Consider the following 18,869-nt stretch of genomic DNA (forward strand, 5'->3'; position numbering starts at 1 on the left):
CTATACGAAAACAATGGCTTCCTGCACGCCTGCGCCGTTAGCGAGGACCCTTGAATTTGTATTTACGTCTCGGTTTGTTCAGCGCCTGCTACCACTACCTCTGCCGCCATGGCCTCTTAAATCGAAGCTGATTTGCAAAGGACCAGATCAGCAAGAACAGTACTCTTCTTTCGTTGACTCGTGATCTTCGTGTGATTCCAAGATGTCCTTTTGAAATATAACGTTTACAATTACCCTCAGTAAATGTCTTCTTGGCATTCTTCCGCGTTCCTGGTTTTCCTCCCCGGTCCTTATTCCGATGGCAGCGATGATACTTGGTTTTTCTTGGTCGCTCGAACCCCTATAATAATTGCAGGCTGTTGTCCAAAAGAGCACAGGGTTTCGCCAAATTCGAACACCTCTGAAACATGTATAAATTATGAAATTAGTTAAAACTACCTTTAGTTAGAATACCTAAAAATGCAGGGAAAAATAAATGCGAAAATTTCAAGGTGCAAAGGTCGAGGCACTCTCACCGCAGACGACTGAACCTTTGCAACCAGCACATGAACACCCACTATGTGGGTCGCCCAATTACATCACCATGCCTTGCAAAATTGCGTGGTAGGGCAGTCATGTATCAATTATTGCGGCCGTTGATTAGCCGCCTTTTTGCGTACTAGGCTTTCACGCTGTTATTCATACCCATATGCGGAGGTTTTCTTCTGTAAATGGAACCGTAATGATGAAACACATGTAGAAGCAATTTCAATGCAAGCTATCATTGATCTCTACAACAACGGTTCCTTCATAGAGGCTAGGCTTTGTTTGTTAGTGGATCTTTAGTTGTAATCACTATACTGAAAAGCTAAATTGACAGTGCACATGAATTATTTCATTGTTAATCAAGACCGAACCTAACTGCTGGGTACCCCTGTTTCCACACATACTTATGCGATTGTGAAACACACCCCAAGAGACATGCTCATTCAACAACAAGCTGAGTTGTTACCGAATTTCAATTCGTTTCGTATTTCGGAAAATGCTAGAAGACCCACAAATTTTGAAGACGATTTTAGTAAAATTTTTGGGGCATTAATAATATAAATTGTCGCATGAACTACGAAGCGCACATTTAATGGTGATTAAACAGAGCATGGCAACCTCAAACAGCTGAATGTGGACCAAAAACAAATCTATGACTATAAATATAATTGTAGCTTCACAGTCCTTTCATTCTGGTTTACTCTACTCTAAAGCTTCATCGAAATGGATATTGCCTTTCTAGAAGACTCTTAAATTTTCGTATATAGAACCATGAAGAATTGTCTTAAAAGTATTACTTTTTCATAAAAAAATTCCTAAATATTTTCAATAATTAACTAAGCGAGTACCGAATAAAGTACACCAATTATAAACAATCAGTACAATTAATAAGTTGAATTTCGCCAAGTATTTTGCAAAGGCACTTGATATTACTGTAAGTTAGACCACGTCCTGCTTTTACAAAATGGCAAGTATTGCAACTAAAGTCTAACTTTATTAACCGAGTGAATAAATTTTCCTCTAATCCATAGTCAATGGTTGGGGAAACCAAAGGTAAATTCTCCAACTGATACTACCCCCAATGAATTTGTTATATCCTTAGATTGTAAAGGGACTTATCAACAGTTTAGATTTATGACAGTTTGTTGAAGAATAATTGATAAAACGTCTGACTGCACAATAACATTTAATATTGCGGTACGGATTTTTGCGAGACTGCATATACAAAGTTTTAAACAATTCAAATTCAAGGATGAGAACATCACACACAAGAATACTCCGATATAGTGTAACGGCTAGCACGGTTCGCTTTCACCGAGCAGACCCGGGTTCGACTCCCGGTATCGGAATTGTTTTTTTGTTATAATTCTTTTTGAATATATTGAAATTTGATCTAAACTTCATCTACACTGAATTCAACAAGGATTACAGATGCCATTTATTAGTTGTCTCCAAATCCAGCAGGAATAGGAGAATCGTGAGGTCCAAGACATAAGAACTTATATATCTTTCCCATTGACTTCTCGTCCTTGTCTGTCAATCTTCTATATGAATTGTAAATCTTCTCCTGTTTCTCATGATCGTGATCGTTCTGCTTTATTAATTGGTCTACTCTGTACCCCACACCAATGTTGTGTAACCAATCACCTTGATCTATGGGTCCAAAGACTGAGCAATGGGTTGATGTCAAATTGACAAGGTTATCGAAATCGACATCAACTGATAAGTCAACATCTCCAGGCTTAATGAAGGGAGAGACAAACTTATGTTGGTATATACCTCTCAATGAATTTTCAGGTATCTGATTTACTAATCCGTAATCTATAACCAAGACTGCCCCCAATTTCTTTTCGTTGTTCACCAACTGTGCCATCTTCATTATGTACAATTCAGCTTCTGAACATATCTCTATTCTTGAACCAACCGGCAAATCTTTAAATCTTCTATGAAGCGTTGGAATAATCGACGACGGAGTTTCCTTTTTGGACAACGTCAAATGGAACTCGGTATTCAATAGAGAATCATCTTCATCGATTGAAGTACCTGGCAATTTTGGCTGTGTGTTCACTACACTTTCTGTGTGCTCAACTAGAAGCTCTCTCCAGCCATGTTCTGTCCTCTCAAAGCCCTTTATTGGCAATGCATCGAAGAACTCGTGGGCCAACACGTAATTGGCAACATCCGGATCTTGGATGATATCCTTTTCAGTATCCAACCACTTGATATCATTGCTCCAAATTGTTTTTGATAGGTTGAATCCCTCATTATCCGTCTGGAATTCATTCTTTTCTCCACACAACAACTTCCATTGCTCTTGTCTGAGAACTTTAGAGGCTTCAATAAGGTTTATTTCTATTTTTACCGCTTTCCTCGACTTGAAGACGAACTTATTGAAAGTGTTAAGTACATCATGCATTAAAGTTCCTTTTCCGGGTCCAAACTCTATAATTCGTATCTTACCAGGAAAATTCTGATTTTGCCATACAGTGTAGAGCCATATGCCAATCATCTCCCCGAAAACAGAAGAAATCTCCGGAGAAGTAATAAAATCTCCACTCCTATGGTCAAGAGGATCTCTGGTTGTGTAGTATCCGAAGTCTGGGTGGGTCAAACATTGCCTCATATAGGCCGACAAAGATATTGGCCCGGTAGTTTTGATCGTTTGGGTAAATAAGTCTGTCAAGTTATTGACGCTTGTGGATCCTTTAGAATCTCTGGAAGGGAATTGAGGAACCTTGCCCAAATTCTCTCTAATGTTGAAATCTCCCTTGATTTCTCCCTCCATTTTAGCTAATTGTTCCTTAACATACTTGGAAGCAGTTTCATATTCTTCCTTTGTGAATTGACCATAGTACAAGTTGTTTTCGTCTATTGGAGGTCCCGATTTTTTTCCCTCGAGATTTCTACAACTCGAGACAAAACCTCTTAGCACTGTTTTGCCACTTCTAACAATGGGTTTAGAAGCCAATAGCCTGAAATTAGTTAACATTCTTCTCTCTAGAGTAAGAGCAAGACAGAACAAATTTTTCAGAAGTTGTCAAAATATTAGTGCGAACTAAAGATACATGAAAAGTTTAACCAATACTGTACGTACATATAAATACAAACCAAATCTATAAAATATGCAAGTTCCAGAAATCAAGAAGGTATTGATTAATAGGAAGAAATGTTGAATACCGCGAAATGACAAGTTTTGCCAGTCGTAAAAGAGTGGAAATTTGTTAAAAAAGTACTGATATTCCCATACCAGCACTGGGGAAATAAAATATCAAGAGAACTTCAAAGTATAAAAACAACCGTTCGGTTGTACTGCTATTTTTTTGGGTTTTTTAGAATTTAAGGAAAGAAAAGCATGGAATCCATGTTGATAGCTTCATTCTTGGGATCAATCTCCGCAATTTTGTCGCTGTCAACAATCTTGTTATACTTGATAGAAAAGCTTGTCATCACCTTGTAGCCTAACTTCAAGTAGAACTTACGATTGTTTGGATTAGAACTTTCCAAATAGGCGTAGGTGTAAGGGTTTTGCTTCTTGAACTCCTCCAAGCTGTGATGGATCAAGATCTTACCCAAACCCTTACCTCTCATTGATGGCAAAGTGGCAATATCATTCAAATACCAAATGTCAATCAGCCCATTCCTATTTAATTCTGGCTTCTTAATCAACTTGTTAACTAACACCTCCTTTCTCACTTTGGTCAAGAATGGGAGCTTATCATTCAAGACTTTTGATCTACAATTTCCAAGAATAGAATAAACATTGAACTTGAAGTAAGAAGGGTGGATGTTATCGAAGAATCTTAAGTTGCTCGAAGCAAAGATCTCCCCACTGTCGTCATCGGAATCAGAACCGGACGAGCTGCAGTCAGCACCGTAGATCTGATTCCAGAGAGCAACACCAAGATAGGGAAATTTGTACTTCTTGACGCCTAAGTCATCCAAGGTAGCCTCAAACGAATTGTCCTTGACAATGAAGATAGTTCCGCCCAAGGAGATGCACTCGTATGCGTCATACTCGAAGTATGCTTGCATCAAGTCCAACTTTTTCTTCTTGTAGGCCGACTTTGGTGTATTCTCCTTGGTAATCTGCGAAGTGTTAAGAATGTAGTTCATGAAAGGATCGTCTTCAAACGAGAGCAACAAAGTCTTTGCCACTCGACGATAGTCCTTAACACTTGCGATACCGATAGAGATATCTAAATTGCTTGGAATTGAGAAAGAGGTTACATCAGACTTAGAGCTAGTCAGGAGCGAAGTTTCACTGGGGGCAGTGTTTCTTCTCGAACTGACTTTGCCAGAGACTCTGGCTTCAGCCGTGTAGTTGTTATAGTTTGCAGTACCTAAAACGTTGTTGTTACTTTGAAATTGCAGAGGGTGAGCTCTGTTGTTCTCGAGGTGGATTTTATTTGGTTGGTTAATAGTGGACGAAGATAAAGAAGATTGAACAAGTTCCAGTCTCAGGAGGTTACGGACAATGTCAACGTTATCCGTAGAGTCACTACGACTCACAGAACCCGCATTTGCCTGACAAGACAAAGCGGTTTCTTTCGAGTCGTTAGGGATTCTATTAATAAAATTGTCATTGCTGATAACTAAGCTATCGGAAAATTTTAGACCTAAGGATGACGAGGATGAGGATGATAAAGTAGGAGTAGGTGTAGATGATGTTCGCGGAGTTGAGAAGTTGTCCTTAGAGTCTAAAGTAACCCCCTGAGACTTGGGCAGTCGGGGTTTACCCTTCTGACTTGATTCATGGTAATCTTCTGAAATGGGGGAGAACATTGTTATTCATCGGTAACTGTTAATTTTGTTAGGAACAATAACAAGATTAACAATGGTGAAGAAGAGAAAAAGAGACAACGGTAGCTTCAGCAAGACAAAAGATGGGAATCGGTCCTTATATAGATACTTCTTATCTCGGGCTCCGCGGCCCTTCCTGTTTAGGGATGCGAAGGCACTCGATGCGCGGCCCCTCACTGATATGATCCACTATAGGGCCGATTATGGAAGGGCGGCTAAGTAAATCTCATCTGGCGTGTTCGGTGAAATTAGCGACAACAGCGACAGCAGCGACAAAACGTAGATCCTCGGCTTGGTAATCTGATCTGTCAGAGATGTGTCAGAGATGCGTTGGAGACAGTTATTGCTATTCCCAGCGGTTGCAAAGATAAGGTGCCAAGGGCGCGATCGTGGAAAGTGTCAGAGAAATTAGGCGGGCGATTATTTCTGGACGGAATCCTGAAACAACACGGTATCACGAGCAGGACTGCCCTTTCCGGCCAAAGTATACACCTGTATTGCGCGGAGGAGACGCTGCGGGCCACTTCCGCGCTTGTCTACCAAAATGGCCCACTCTTAGATACGATGCGTACGAGCTAAAGTCGTGAACGGACTAAACAAGATAGAGGAGATGGGAACACGTGAGAGGACTCGCCGTCTTCTGTTTTCTAGGCTTGGATAAGGGTCGGTGGCTTGGAGAGATACGCAGCAGAAATTCACGTGAGATGCTTGGCACAATAAAACTTACATCTGCATCCTATTGGCTGAAAGCTGAGCGGTTGTTCCAGTGACCACCTTGGTGTATGAGCTTGTCGGCGTGGGGGCACGATTGCCAGAGAAGCTAGCTCCTGCCGTCGTCCGAGCTTTGTGTCAACGCTGCCGGCCAAAATACACGAATATGTATGGAAGGAGAAGCGACACCGTTATCCGAGATGGCTGTGAATTTGTGGTAATATTTACGAGAGCGTCTACTTTGCGAATTCGCGGAGAATTAGCTATCCTGAAATAGAATGGTAGACAGCGTTTAGCACGGCGGCTACGTTTTAAAATGTGAAACAGGGGCATCTGGCGGTATCAGCTGTCGCTATCTGTCCCTGGAACTGTCTGTGTATAGTAATTTAGCTCAAGTCTGTATGCCCGTGTCTTCAGTATTATTTCAGTTATCTCTACAGTCACAGGCTCGTCGCTCTGGACAGTTTTGTGCGCTCTGTCGTAGACCTTCCACCAAAATACGAGCCAACGGCGGCAGTGTGGGGATTGCAAGCGTAGGTCTAGACAATTGTAGCCGTGTAATGGGATCGTGTTGTCTGGCTCCAGCAACGTTCTTCTCTCACAGTAACTTACATATAGTAGCATTTCTCACGGTGGCCCAAATGAGCCCCGCCTTAGTTTTCCCAGTGCGATACTTCTCGGTAGGCCCACCACCTGTGCCACTAAATGGTTCCATCACCGCCACCATTACCGACAGGCTCACCAACGAACAGAACAGCAGAAAAAAACTGACAGTGAGTTTTCAACCAGAATTGGTAACAAAAAATTAATCAGTTTTATCTACCATTGGTTCTCCTCCGTCATCCACCCTTCTGGCGCTGTACTGAGTATATGCCTACTAGCTGTTAGTCATTCCACCGCATCCGCTGTTATAGCCGTGTCCCATCGCTACATTATCTCCACTTTTCCGAGACGCTGAGTTATCCATATCTATAACTTATCGAGCTCCTCCCATTTCGTCATTACTGCGATAGAGCATAACCCAGACACTCCCAATTGACATCGTCACGTCTCCCTAGCTAACACTATCCACCTGAGCATTATAGAAGCCACTTGCAGTACGATTTACACTATTAGTATTGATTTTGTTATTGTTGAAGCTGATAGATTAACCTTTTGTCCAACGATACAGGCTAGCCCCACAACGGTCGACAGTCTTCTCAGTGCACATCCCTAGCAAACACCGTCAGTCTATAAGTCGCTCTCTCTCATACACAAATCTTAGCCATGGGTAACAGTCCTTCCAAGCCCAAGGATGGTTTAAGAGGACCCCCCTTGACCCGTACTGATACGTCCAACTCAGCAAGGTCATCCAGGTCTGTAAGATCAAAGATTTCGCTTCTGAAAGACGACAATAACCATTCCACAAGTACCTCAGGTTCTCCCATACTTGGCCCGAAGTCTCCTAAGATATTGTCCAGAAAGAACTCATCGTCAGATGCCACAGAGAACATACCGACCACCTCCCTTACCACAACCAATAATACCACCATATCACGAAATAACAGTAATTCCAATCTCTTATCCAGCTCTGCTAATTCCAACTTGCCTCCATCCATGATTCAAATTGAGCCCAAGGAGCCCATCTTGATGAGACGGAATACTAATGATACCCTCAGCACACCAGGTCCCAGTCTAGGCTTGGACGCATCAATTCCAAGTTCACCCTTATCGTCATCCATAAACAATAACAACATGTCCAGAACATCGACTAATCACTCCATTCCCAGCTTACACAATTATCCATTATCTCCTCAACCTACCAATGCATCCAAGAACGGTTTTGCTGATGACTCCAAGAGCATCCACAGCCAGAATAACGACACGACCGACACCGCCGACACCAGCAGTGTTATCAATAAGTTGTCCAAGACCAACACAATGTCCAGTATGAGTGGCAACACCATCGATATTGAAGATCTCATCCAAAGATTGTTGGACGCTGGTTACAGCGGAAAGAGAACAAAGAATGTATGTTTAAAGAATAACGAAATCCAATTAATCTGTTCTACAGCAAGAGAAATATTCCTTTCCCAGCCATCTTTGTTAGAATTGTCGCCTCCTGTTAAGGTGGTTGGTGACGTTCACGGTCAGTACGGTGACCTTATTAGAATTTTTACAAAATGTGGGTTTCCACCATCTACAAACTATTTATTCTTGGGCGATTACGTTGATAGAGGCAAGCAATCATTGGAGACAATACTCTTGTTATTGTGTTACAAGATCAAATACCCTGAAAACTTCTTCCTTTTGAGAGGTAACCATGAATGTGCCAATGTCACTAGAGTTTACGGATTCTATGATGAATGTAAGAGAAGATGCAATATCAAGACTTGGAAATTGTTTATTGATACATTTAATACTCTACCAATTGCAGCCATAGTTGCTGGCAAGATTTTCTGTGTTCATGGAGGATTATCACCAGTATTGAACTCCATGGACGAAATCAGAAATATCGCTAGACCCACAGACGTTCCCGATTTCGGATTGTTAAATGACTTGCTATGGTCAGATCCAGCTGATACACTAAACGAATGGGAAGATAACGAACGAGGGGTATCATATGTATTTTCGAAGGTAGCTATAAACAAGTTCTTGTCAAAATTCGGATTTGACTTGGTTTGTCGAGCACATATGGTGGTCGAAGATGGCTATGAATTTTTCAATGATAGAACGTTGGTAACTGTATTCCTGGCACCAAATTACTGTGGAGAGTTTGACAATTGGGGTGCGGTCATGAGTGTTTCGGAAGAGTTGCTTTGCTCCTTCGAGTTGCTTGATCCATTGGACAGTGTTGCATTAAAACAAGTGATGAAGAAAGGAAAGCAAGAAAGAAAATCGGCTCAATTGCAAAGAGTACTGCTGCAAAGATGATAAGAATGGTTTATGGTAGACATGTCGTTAGTTTGCTTTTTTTGCTTGCAGAGTTCTTTGCTCTGCATTTTATTTTTATATCTATTTTATCTAATGAATCTAATGAAGAAAGAATGATTTTATAAGAACGAAGCCGGTAATTTGGGGTATTTAAATTTATAGTATTTGTTGAATAGTCATAATTGGATGTTCCATTTTATAGCCAAAGTTCGAGTAGTGCGCAACTAAAAATCCACGTAAATAAAGAAATCACAGATGTCTACCATAGATTATAGTCCTTTTATTATCAACAAGAACACAAGAAAAGTCCAATGTCAAGCAGAATGACGGAGTCAGGCTCCCTGAACTCGGTTGTGCAAGCGTCTAACTACTATTTCATACTAAAAACAGAGAACTTACAGCCTCTTCTTGAGATCACATACCAGTTAACTGAACAGATAGAGAGCAACCAGACTGTTATTGATAAGCTATGCTACATTGCAGACAATAAGATCAGATACCCAGAAACAACGATTAACTTTGAAAAATTTGGTTTGACTTTAGCGGAAGACGGAGAATCAGATTCAAAATCTACAGAGAGCGGAGGTAAAGATGATTCTATCCATGAAAAAGACCACGAGATCACTAAATTAATGGCTAGCATTAATGAGGAGGACGAGAAGGAAAGAGATCAAGACGAGGACGTAACACAAGGTGAAGATGATCCAATAAGATATTTACTTGTTCAGAAGTATAGTCTCGATAAAATTGAATTGGACAGTACCCCAGACCTTGGAGTCTTTGCTAGTAACGCCAGAATTGCACAGTTAGTGGAAGACAATATGAAATTAACAAAAATACGACAGATAAAAAAGTACAAGAACCAGGAATTACTAAAGCTTATCTATGACTACGAGAGATTCATCGTCGAAGATATACTACCCTCCTTAAGATCCGAATTGATTAAACTCACAAGTACAACGACATGTACGTCAGCTGATGACAAGTCTTTACAAGATTACGTAGAGCTCAAATTTGAATTATTGGGAAAAATGTACCAAAGGTACACCATGAACGTAAAGTACTTACTGAAGCTACTACTGTACTCGCATGCCCTTCTTCGATATCTGAGCGATAAAGAGGATTTACTATACAAATTGAGTCACCAATTTGAAGCATTGGAGTTTCTTCAGAAAAATATGTCTAAATTGCTAAAATAACTGACCAAAATTGGGTGTACTAAATGAAAAATTTCACTTATGTAGTGAGCTAGTAATGAATCTAATGATAATGATAGTCCAAATGTATTGGCGTTAAGCATGTAGAACCAATATGATTCTTTTCTGTAAATTTGAAATGGATCAGAACAATGGATAGGTAATTGTAAGCAAACAGAACATCCACAGCTCCCCTTTCACGTCCTGAAACAGATATATATATATATATACATAAATATATTATACCATTCATTGTACCTGGAGCTCCACAATAATATCCATAAGGACAATGCTTATTTTACGCTAGTCGTGGAACTAGAATATGCGTGCCACGTCCTCTTGAAGAAGCAGAACAATTAAGGTTAACTATCACGGAAGGTAGAAGTAGCCGCTTCACTACGAGAACAATTAGATGAATAAGAAAAGGATTCAACTGCACCAATACTCCCTTCATTGTTAATTCCATTGAACTCGCATGTCTTCGCCTTCGTTGAATATGTTGAGCGACCCAACAGGTAGGTATACCATTATTAGGGGACTACATAGATTACATACTTCCGTATTAGGTGAGGCAGCTAGGGAGTCGGCAGAGGTGTCTTGACCTCGTAAACCTGCGCTAGCCACTAACTAGAGAGGCTAAGAGAGGAACTTTATCCAAATGGAATTCAGAGTTTTAGACATATTTCTGGAAAAGGTACCGAAAGCATAGAAGACTGGCGGCTAAAAGGATTCGTGGAACTGACACCAAATTTCAAACCTGAATTGAATTGGCTTTACCCCCATTACCAGATATGGTGTTGGCAACTCTTGCGAACTGCACAATGGGCAAATAGGTAAGATTGGCCATTTCACCAGTTGGTGCCTGTATTCCTGTTTCGGAATAGTACATGGCTCGCTAAACATTGTTCTGTCCACAACGAAAATAAACGCACCGATGTAAGACTCTGTAGCTGACGAACTATGAGCACTGCAAATGGCTCCTGAATTGTTTGCAGCTTTTTCTCAATCGCTGCATTTACAACTTAACCTCGGCAAGTAATCACACAACAGCGATACTCTGGCAACCATACGGTAGTCTGATTATTTTGCCGGTCCCGCTGCGAGCCATTCCCCGAAAAATAATATATGTGGATATTGGGATCTAGTCCGTGCAGGTTGAAACGTGCGTGAAGCCGATCTGCATCCCGAATATTTTTCTAACAAACAATAAGTACCCACGGATTGGCTGCGCTTGAGCTCGCCTGTCCGTGTATCAGGTGCAAGCATGTATTGTGCTGGTAGGCTTATGCCAACATTACTATAGTTGAAGTTGTTGTCCATTGAATAAGGACAGACGTGTTTTCGACACAATTTGGGCATAAGGGGGTCTTATAATTGTCACTGTAGGGCGAGAATGTAGTATTTTTTATGCTAGCGAAAGAGCTTTGGGTGTGCCACGCAGAATTGTCCGTTTTTGTCAATGCCCTTTGCGAATAGGGTAACAATGGAAAACACGACAAATCAGCTAGTTACACTCATGTACGCGTCTGTTTTGTGTCTTAAAACGTTTCATTAATGATAATAACTAATACATAGTACATATTTGTCGTTGGCTCTGGCGCCGTGTAGCGAATCCGTTTAAACCTAGCTAAATTTTCGGTGTTCAGTAGGCGAGAGTAAGCTATTAATGGTAGGCTTCTTGGATGAATACAAAATCTTATTAGCCGTCTCATTTTTGGAAGTAGCCATAGTAGATGAATCTGTGGGGTTCGTAGCCGTAGTCGTTTCTGCGTTAAGAATATCTGTTGTAGTTGTATTTGGCGGAATCTGCCCTGATGGTACCTCCTCCATCTTAATGTCCATGTCATTGCAAGATGCATCGGACGTAGATGGAGAAATTGAAGTAGTCAGAACCGTTCCATCGTCGTTTAGTACTCCCTTAAGCCATGTCTTAGTATTGTCTCCAGCAGCCTGTGGCAATGGAGGAAGCATCTTGTTCGCGAAATCAGTTCTAGTCTTTAGTATTCCGTCCAACGAGTTATGGCTGATTGTTGAGATGGGCCCCACAATGCTGTTGTTGTCTTCGTCTCCATTTCCGTTGAGTGGAAGGTGTTGAATGGATGGTAGCGACGAGCGGCTTCCTCCGCTGTGAATAGTAAAGTTGGTTGTGGAGGGCATAGTCAAGCTGTGAAGTGAACGAGCGCCAAAGGAGGACCTATCGTTATTTCTAGATGTTGTTTGACTGAACGATTGGTGAAAGAGTGGTGAAAGTGGAGACACCAAGTTGGGAGTCAATGATGCAACTGAGGAGGCAGACTTTGGAGCAGGAGGATATGAAATCACAGTTGTTGTAGTGCTCGTTGACGTCTTGGAAATTGTGCTGAATGTGGTAGAATTTGCTGGAGCCGTTCTATAGCCAGAGTTGTTTGCGAGACTAGAAGACATACTTACAGGGGATGTGGATTCTGATTCGGGGTCGTTCACAAATGAGTGCTGAAGAGACAACGGCCTGGGTCTTCTCTTGGGCTTGAACTGGTGCTTGGGTATTCTCAAAGTATTGTCTTGATGAGGCTTGGGAGGCACCGGAGGAGGTTGTGAAGGGTAATGAGCAGGAGCCTGCGACTCATATTGTTGTCCATAGAGCGGTGCTGAATGTGAAGGCTGATGCTGTGGTGCAGTATGACTTTGACTTTGACCTTGATATGGATACAAATGCTGATGGCCGTGTTGAATGGGATGATGCGGATGATTAGCCGAGGGACCATTCATGTAGTAAGCTTGATTATGATAGTGTGGAGATTGTGAGTTTGGAGGTGACATCATGGTACCAGGTACACCAGAGTATCCGACTTGTGGTATACCAGCAGCGCTTTTAAATGCACCAGTTTCATTTAGACTGAAAAGCGGATTATTCGGAGTGGCTGGATGATAATGATGGTGGTGATGGAGACTGTGATCATCATTTCTTCCCTTTGATGATGATGAAGATATCGAAGAAGAAGACGACGCATTTGTTCTATCCAATTGGAACTTATCTTCGGACTCACCACGCTGAGAACCAGAGTATACATCATTAGAATTTCCATTTCTCTGTAAATACGTTTCATATGCGTGAACGGTTTGCTTATGCTGTCTCAAGTTATCTAATCTGGAGAAGTTCTTGGAACAGTATGGACATGTAAACGGGCGTTCTCCCGTATGTTTTCTTTTGTGTCTAGCCAAATGCTCTGATCTTGTAAAAGACATGTTACATCCAGGGTAACCAGTACATAGGAACACTCTGCCTTTCGACGACCTCTTTGATTTTGGCTTGGATGACGTCAGGGAGTCCGACTCAACAGACTTCGGACTGTCCTTTTGTTGTGATATTACGTCCCCGTGCGTGTTATTAAGCATGGCGCTTTATAGGGGCTGTATGAATAAGAGGGAAATGCAAATGCAGTGGCCAGGAAAGCTGGGAATGATGTCGAGTTAGAAAATATGTGATTCGATCAACTTTTAAAAATTCCTTGGAAGTCGCTTGATGTGAATTTTTGTGGGTACAACTTTTGGGGAGGATAGCTCGGCTGATCACCAGTCAATATATAGATGAAGTGGGAGAATAACAAGGTACACGATGGAGTAATGAGTGTGGCTACTAGTTTCTTGCTAAATATGAAGCCCAGAGGAATAAGACTAGTGCAACAACGTCAGGGTAAAGATCATTAATGGATACTGAACGGTTGGCTATGATACAAAAGAATCCTTTAAGGAACTGGTGATGGCGAAGTGTCTGTTGTTTTGGTGGGCCGACGCAGGTCAATGAAACGAATGAATTTAGACAATACTCGCTGGACACTAGATGCTGGCAGCAGTTCAAGCTGGAGTAGAATATCAACAGAGTAGATTCGGAAAATGGTAAATAACAGAAAACCCCGGATCTGGGAAAAAATTGTAGGAAAACTATCAGTAGATAAATGATTGTTGTTCGTTGAATTTCGCTCTTTTTGTTAAACTGTATGGAAGTAGGTAAGAAATTCACTTTTTTTCCTTCAAAAAATAAAAGTGTGAGCAAGAGGTACAAAAATATGACACGGCAAAAAAGGGCCAATTTCGTATCTTATCGAAGCTTGACAAGGGGGATATGAAGAATAAGGAAAACCAAGAGTATGTACGGCAAGGGGTGGGCACACAAGGTTAGGGATCTTAGATATATATACATTTGTCCGAAAGCATAGGGGGCTAATCCTAACTACTTGTCAATTTAACTACTCCTGAAAAAAAAGAATGATACCCAAGTTACAATAAGACGAACAGCTGAGGTCTGCAACTAAAAAAAATCTACAGAATAGATGTATTTTATTTGGGAAACAGTCACTGCACCTCAGGAGCAAAAATGGTCGTATACCCAGAGAGTCTGCTTTTGCTTTTTTAAGTATTTTATTAGTTTTTTTTTGTAATTTTATTTTTTGGAGTAATAAGTTCAGTCAAAAAAAGATCTTTTTTTTATAGCTATCGAGGTAGCAAAGCAACAGATGGAAATGTGGGACGTGACTTGAATGTCCCAATTATTCATTGTAACTTACCTTTCTTTGTCTTGTCTGTTTTGAGCCTTTACCTAAATCTATGCATACGTGAACCAGGAATGGCATTGTTCAGAAAAGATATACCTTTAGCCCTTGATAGTCATAGACGGCCGATCTTGATACTACCATTAGCCGCCACTGTTACCATGCACTTAATGTTGCTCTGTGCTTGCTGCTGCTGCTAAAACTTCCGGAATTGTTTAATGAAACACAACATATGATCCAAGAATATTTTTGAATCGCGATTACAGCCAAGCTTCCATATGGTGTTACGTTGTTGCTGCTTTCTGCTAACGATATGCGAGAGCTAGAATCTACTTCAAGCTTTCTTGCTTCTACCTGGAATTATTTTGAAACTTTATGTACGGTTAAATACAGGGGAAGAAGGGGCGAGAGGGGGTCACTGAACTACGTCAGAAATCTATTTTTTTTTTGTTTGCTCAACTCTCATTTATCGTATCTAGTACTTAGAAAAAACAGAACATTTTACTACAGACAGTCCCAACTGTATAATCTGTCTACCCCAACTCCAAACGGCTCATCCGATACATGGCCCGGCTTCCCCTCCCCTTCACAAGTGTCACTTTTCTGTAAACACCTGCCGGTGGGAGCCCATATCTTCGATTTATACCAATATAGCATTCCGTGGATATGGATATTTCATTTACGGTACAAACGAATTTCAATGGAGGTGAAATCCGTAAGTTTGGTTCCATCTTTTGGTTCTGCGTGGCCCTTGATTGAAAATAAAGCACATAAAATGCTTAAACGAAAAAAGAAGCAAAAAATTTTCAGCCTGAATGGAAATAATTGCTAAGGCCAGCAATGCAACGGGCCACTATGCGATAACGCCGATGCCGATGACAGGCCTTTGTGAAGAGGCATTGTAGTAGAGATGCAGATTTAACACCCCGTATACTCATTCAAAATTCCAGATTTGTATATGTTCGCGGACCAAGATGACAATAATAACTGGTGACTAACTACGACATTCCCTTGATAAGAATGCAATGTTGCTGCCTCTTCGGGATCATTTCCAAGCGCATCAATTTCTAATTATCAGCCTCCAAAGCATTTGGATAATACTATTGTTAGTAGTTGCTTGCAGCAATTACAAACGAAGTTAGTGGTGTGTTTTAACGCACCTTCAAATTATTTTTCTCGTTGCAGTAATTAATTCTTCACAAAATCAAATTTTTGAGCCAAGAAAGGGTTGCCAATGGTAAACACCGAGCCCCAGCCTCCTAGCCACGACGTACTTCTGACCCCTACACAGACATAGATGTGTATGGGTGGGAATGTACGCCATCTAAAATCAAGATGGCGTATAGAGAAGCAAAATTGGCGCCTAATAGTGGAACCAAAAAAAGTCACTTTGTGATTCCCCTCCGCCAAAAAATAGTGCTAATGCCAATGTATTAGAGTTACCTATTGCAGAAATTTTAAAGCGTCAATGTAGAAAATTTTGGCATCAACTTCCATTTCACGTTATTATCAGATTTGGTCATAATATGACATGTTCTGTGGATCCCTGTTATATAGAATAATTGACCTTTTCTACAGATGAATACAGTTATAAATATGACAATATATGGTACTTCCACTAGATCTGGACAGCTACTATCACTTTCCACGGAGTTAACATTCAGTGTGTAATCAACTTTCAAGTAGCTCTACAAATCTAGAAACCTCATTTATTCTCGCTTTTCGTTCTCGCCTAAAACAGATGTTTTTCAGTGCATGAATCTGTGATCTCTTCGTATGTCGTCAGGACAATGGACATATACTGACAATCAACTTTGTTCTGTGAGGTTACTCTGGTAGCCAACAAAACCCCAAACGCAAGTGAATCAAATCGTATGGTCCTAGTGTATGTAGCGGCAAAGAGGGTTCTTATTAATATTTTATACGGCCTGCAACCAGAAGTCCCCGGTGCATAATAGATCTGATGATTTCTGCTTGATGAGAATCTGACAATACACTTCGCTTTATCGCTGGACGAATACAATGGGGAAGCAGGATATCGTTGGTTTCTCGCCACCTCGCATCCGTCTATGCAATATTGCTAGAAGCACAGAATACGAGAAATCAATCTACCCGCTTGTATGGATCTATACATTCCCAAAGTCTGAAAGTCCCTATATCCGTCATACTATATTACAAGCTCCCCTCACTGGAAATTTGGACTGACTTTTCCGACGTGGTGCGTTATCAAGAAGCGGCCAACAGCCCAGGGGTTGTACCCCCACTGGTGAAATACGAGATCGAAAATGACAGAATGTTTTTTACCTATTCCATGAAATTGACAGTGAAGAGGTCGAGTAGATGAGACCAGATCTAGACTAAGCGCCGGGCTCATATACAACTGGAAAGGACAATCCAATACAAAATTCAATGATATGCACTGCCTCAACCGTAACAATAGCTGGATCCGGTTACGATAACAATAGAATTCGTAATTACCCGCTGAAGGAATCCGTCGTTAATACCAACAGTATTGTTCCAGTTTCGTGTCAAAAAATGAATTTCTAGGTGGACTGACATTTGAACCCCACTCCCGAATTCTTTTTCGTGGCTCATAGACAGGTAGATCTTTCTGTAAGGCGGACAGTGGCGTACTTTGCGTATAGCGGTGATATTTTTTGAGAGACGCAGATAGACTAGCTGGAAGTCTTCTTGCCCCAAAATAGGCTACTAACTTGATTATTTACGTACGGACTAAGCTACAAAGTTGGTAAATCTTGCTACCTTCCCAGAATAAAAGATCCAGACCTGGGCCATGCATAGACTCCTACTGGAGACGTAACTGACATGGAACACATCACTCTACAGCTCGAGACAGTTCGAGACAGTTCCATATGAGATTCAATAAAGTATGAGCTACTTTGATCCAGCGAAATAGATACTACAATACGAAACAATTTTATACAATACGAGACAATTTAATGCAAAGAGACACTCGGATGACGTATTTAGTGTAGTATGAGTTGTTTAAAGTTCAGATACTTTAATGTATATTTGGCGAGATCACAAATTGAGGTTGCTGGTCCCGTGCTTTCGTACATTCCTATTTGCAGATTACCCACATCTAACAACAGCTACTATTACTAGGGGCAGCGTTATTCTCGATACTGATATCAATGGTTTCCGGCTTATTGGCGCGGTTTTCCATAGCCAATTCATCATTTACGGACGTGTTGAACTCTGGCAAGCTCTGTGCAATCTTCTTGAATAACAACTTGACGTTATGGTTGGCTTTGGTCGAGGTCTCAATGAAGAACTTCGACCCGACTTTTCTATGCAATGCCTCAACGTCTTCCAAGGTAACTTGTCTCTTATCGTTGGCTAAATCCGATTTGTTTCCCACCAAGACTATGATAACGTCATCTCCTCTTTCCAACTTGACGTCCTTTATCCATTTGTCCAAGTTGTTGAAGCTCTTCTTGTTGGTTATGTCGTAACATATCACGGCAACGTGACTGTCTCTGATATACGAAGGGATCAAGCTTCTGAATCTTTCCTGACCGGCAGTATCCCACAACTGTAATCTGATGGTTCTATTATCGTCCAAGTACATCGTCTTCAGCAAGAAATCGATGCCGATAGTGGCTGCGTATGTCTCGTCGAAGGTGTCGTACATGAATCTCGTGATCAACGAAGTTTTACCGACTGCAAGGGTTAGTAGATGTTAACAAATATGTCACAACACAATGAAACATGATATCTTTTACAAGAACGTGTCTTTCACAAGAAATGTGGATACTTGATGATACATACCACTCTGGTCTCCCAAGAAGACAATCTTGTATTTCCGCAAGATGTTGGACTTGTCTGAGGTCCCGCTTGGGGTGGGGTTATTATTGGTGCTCATAATGGGACAGGATGAATGCTGAAACTAGAATTACGTGACTATTTGTCGAAGGTATCAGATAGACTGTCTATGCTGAATCGAAAGATGAAAGGGTAGTGTTTGAAAAAGTACAGTGTAGACTGTTTATGATTATATGAGGTTTACTTTCCGTCTGGTATGCTCAAGAAAACAAAATGTCTAGCGAAAAGATTTCAATTTGAAAAAAAAAGGATTCTATGCAAAATGTGCTTTGGTTGATTTCAGAATGAATATAGAAATGGTGGTGTAGAACCCGGAGCGACGTGATGGCTTTGGATGAATGGATTCAGC

At 41.0% G+C, this 18,869-nt stretch overlaps 6 protein-coding genes across 6 annotated transcripts; 2 read left to right on the plus strand and 4 right to left on the minus strand. All coding sequences in view use genetic code 12, as the record gives it.

The window, feature by feature from the left end:
- Positions 1-1,949: 1,949 nt before the first annotated feature.
- Positions 1,950-3,514, minus strand: PICST_68115 (predicted protein; the record flags this gene model as incomplete). The annotated part of the gene is made up of 1 exon (XM_001385846.1): positions 1,950-3,514. One exon carries the CDS (start codon positions 3,512-3,514, stop codon positions 1,967-1,969), a length of 1,548 nt encoding a protein of 515 aa, XP_001385883.1.
- A 347-nt stretch (positions 3,515-3,861) lies between these two features.
- On the minus strand, positions 3,862-4,773 carry PICST_48184 (predicted protein; the record flags this gene model as incomplete). Its single annotated transcript, XM_001385847.1, has 1 exon — positions 3,862-4,773. A coding segment is annotated over one exon (912 nt), but the record flags the coding sequence as incomplete, so codon positions are not given.
- A 3,192-nt stretch (positions 4,774-7,965) lies between these two features.
- Positions 7,966-8,949, plus strand: PICST_61419 (predicted protein; the record flags this gene model as incomplete). Its single annotated transcript, XM_001385511.1, has 1 exon — positions 7,966-8,949. The coding sequence occupies one exon, from the start codon at positions 7,966-7,968 to the stop codon at positions 8,947-8,949; it is 984 nt and encodes a 327-aa protein (XP_001385548.2).
- Positions 8,950-9,272: 323 nt separating this feature from the next.
- On the plus strand, positions 9,273-10,148 carry PICST_32931 (predicted protein; the record flags this gene model as incomplete). The annotated part of the gene is made up of 1 exon (XM_001385512.1): positions 9,273-10,148. One exon carries the CDS (start codon positions 9,273-9,275, stop codon positions 10,146-10,148), a length of 876 nt encoding a protein of 291 aa, XP_001385549.2.
- A 1,526-nt stretch (positions 10,149-11,674) lies between these two features.
- On the minus strand, positions 11,675-13,520 carry USV1 (Up in starvation; the record flags this gene model as incomplete). Its single annotated transcript, XM_001385848.1, has 1 exon — positions 11,675-13,520. One exon carries the CDS (start codon positions 13,518-13,520, stop codon positions 11,769-11,771), a length of 1,752 nt encoding a protein of 583 aa, XP_001385885.2.
- Positions 13,521-17,777: 4,257 nt separating this feature from the next.
- Positions 17,778-18,560, minus strand: PICST_61694 (predicted protein; the record flags this gene model as incomplete). Its single annotated transcript, XM_001385849.1, has 2 exons — positions 17,778-18,358; positions 18,467-18,560. 2 exons carry the CDS (start codon positions 18,558-18,560, stop codon positions 17,778-17,780), a joined length of 675 nt encoding a protein of 224 aa, XP_001385886.2.
- Positions 18,561-18,869: the final 309 nt, after the last annotated feature.

This window comes from Scheffersomyces stipitis, chromosome 6 (assembly GCF_000209165.1).
Source record: "Scheffersomyces stipitis CBS 6054 chromosome 6, complete sequence".
In the NCBI taxonomy this organism is placed as follows: Eukaryota; Fungi; Ascomycota; class Pichiomycetes; order Serinales; family Debaryomycetaceae; genus Scheffersomyces; species Scheffersomyces stipitis.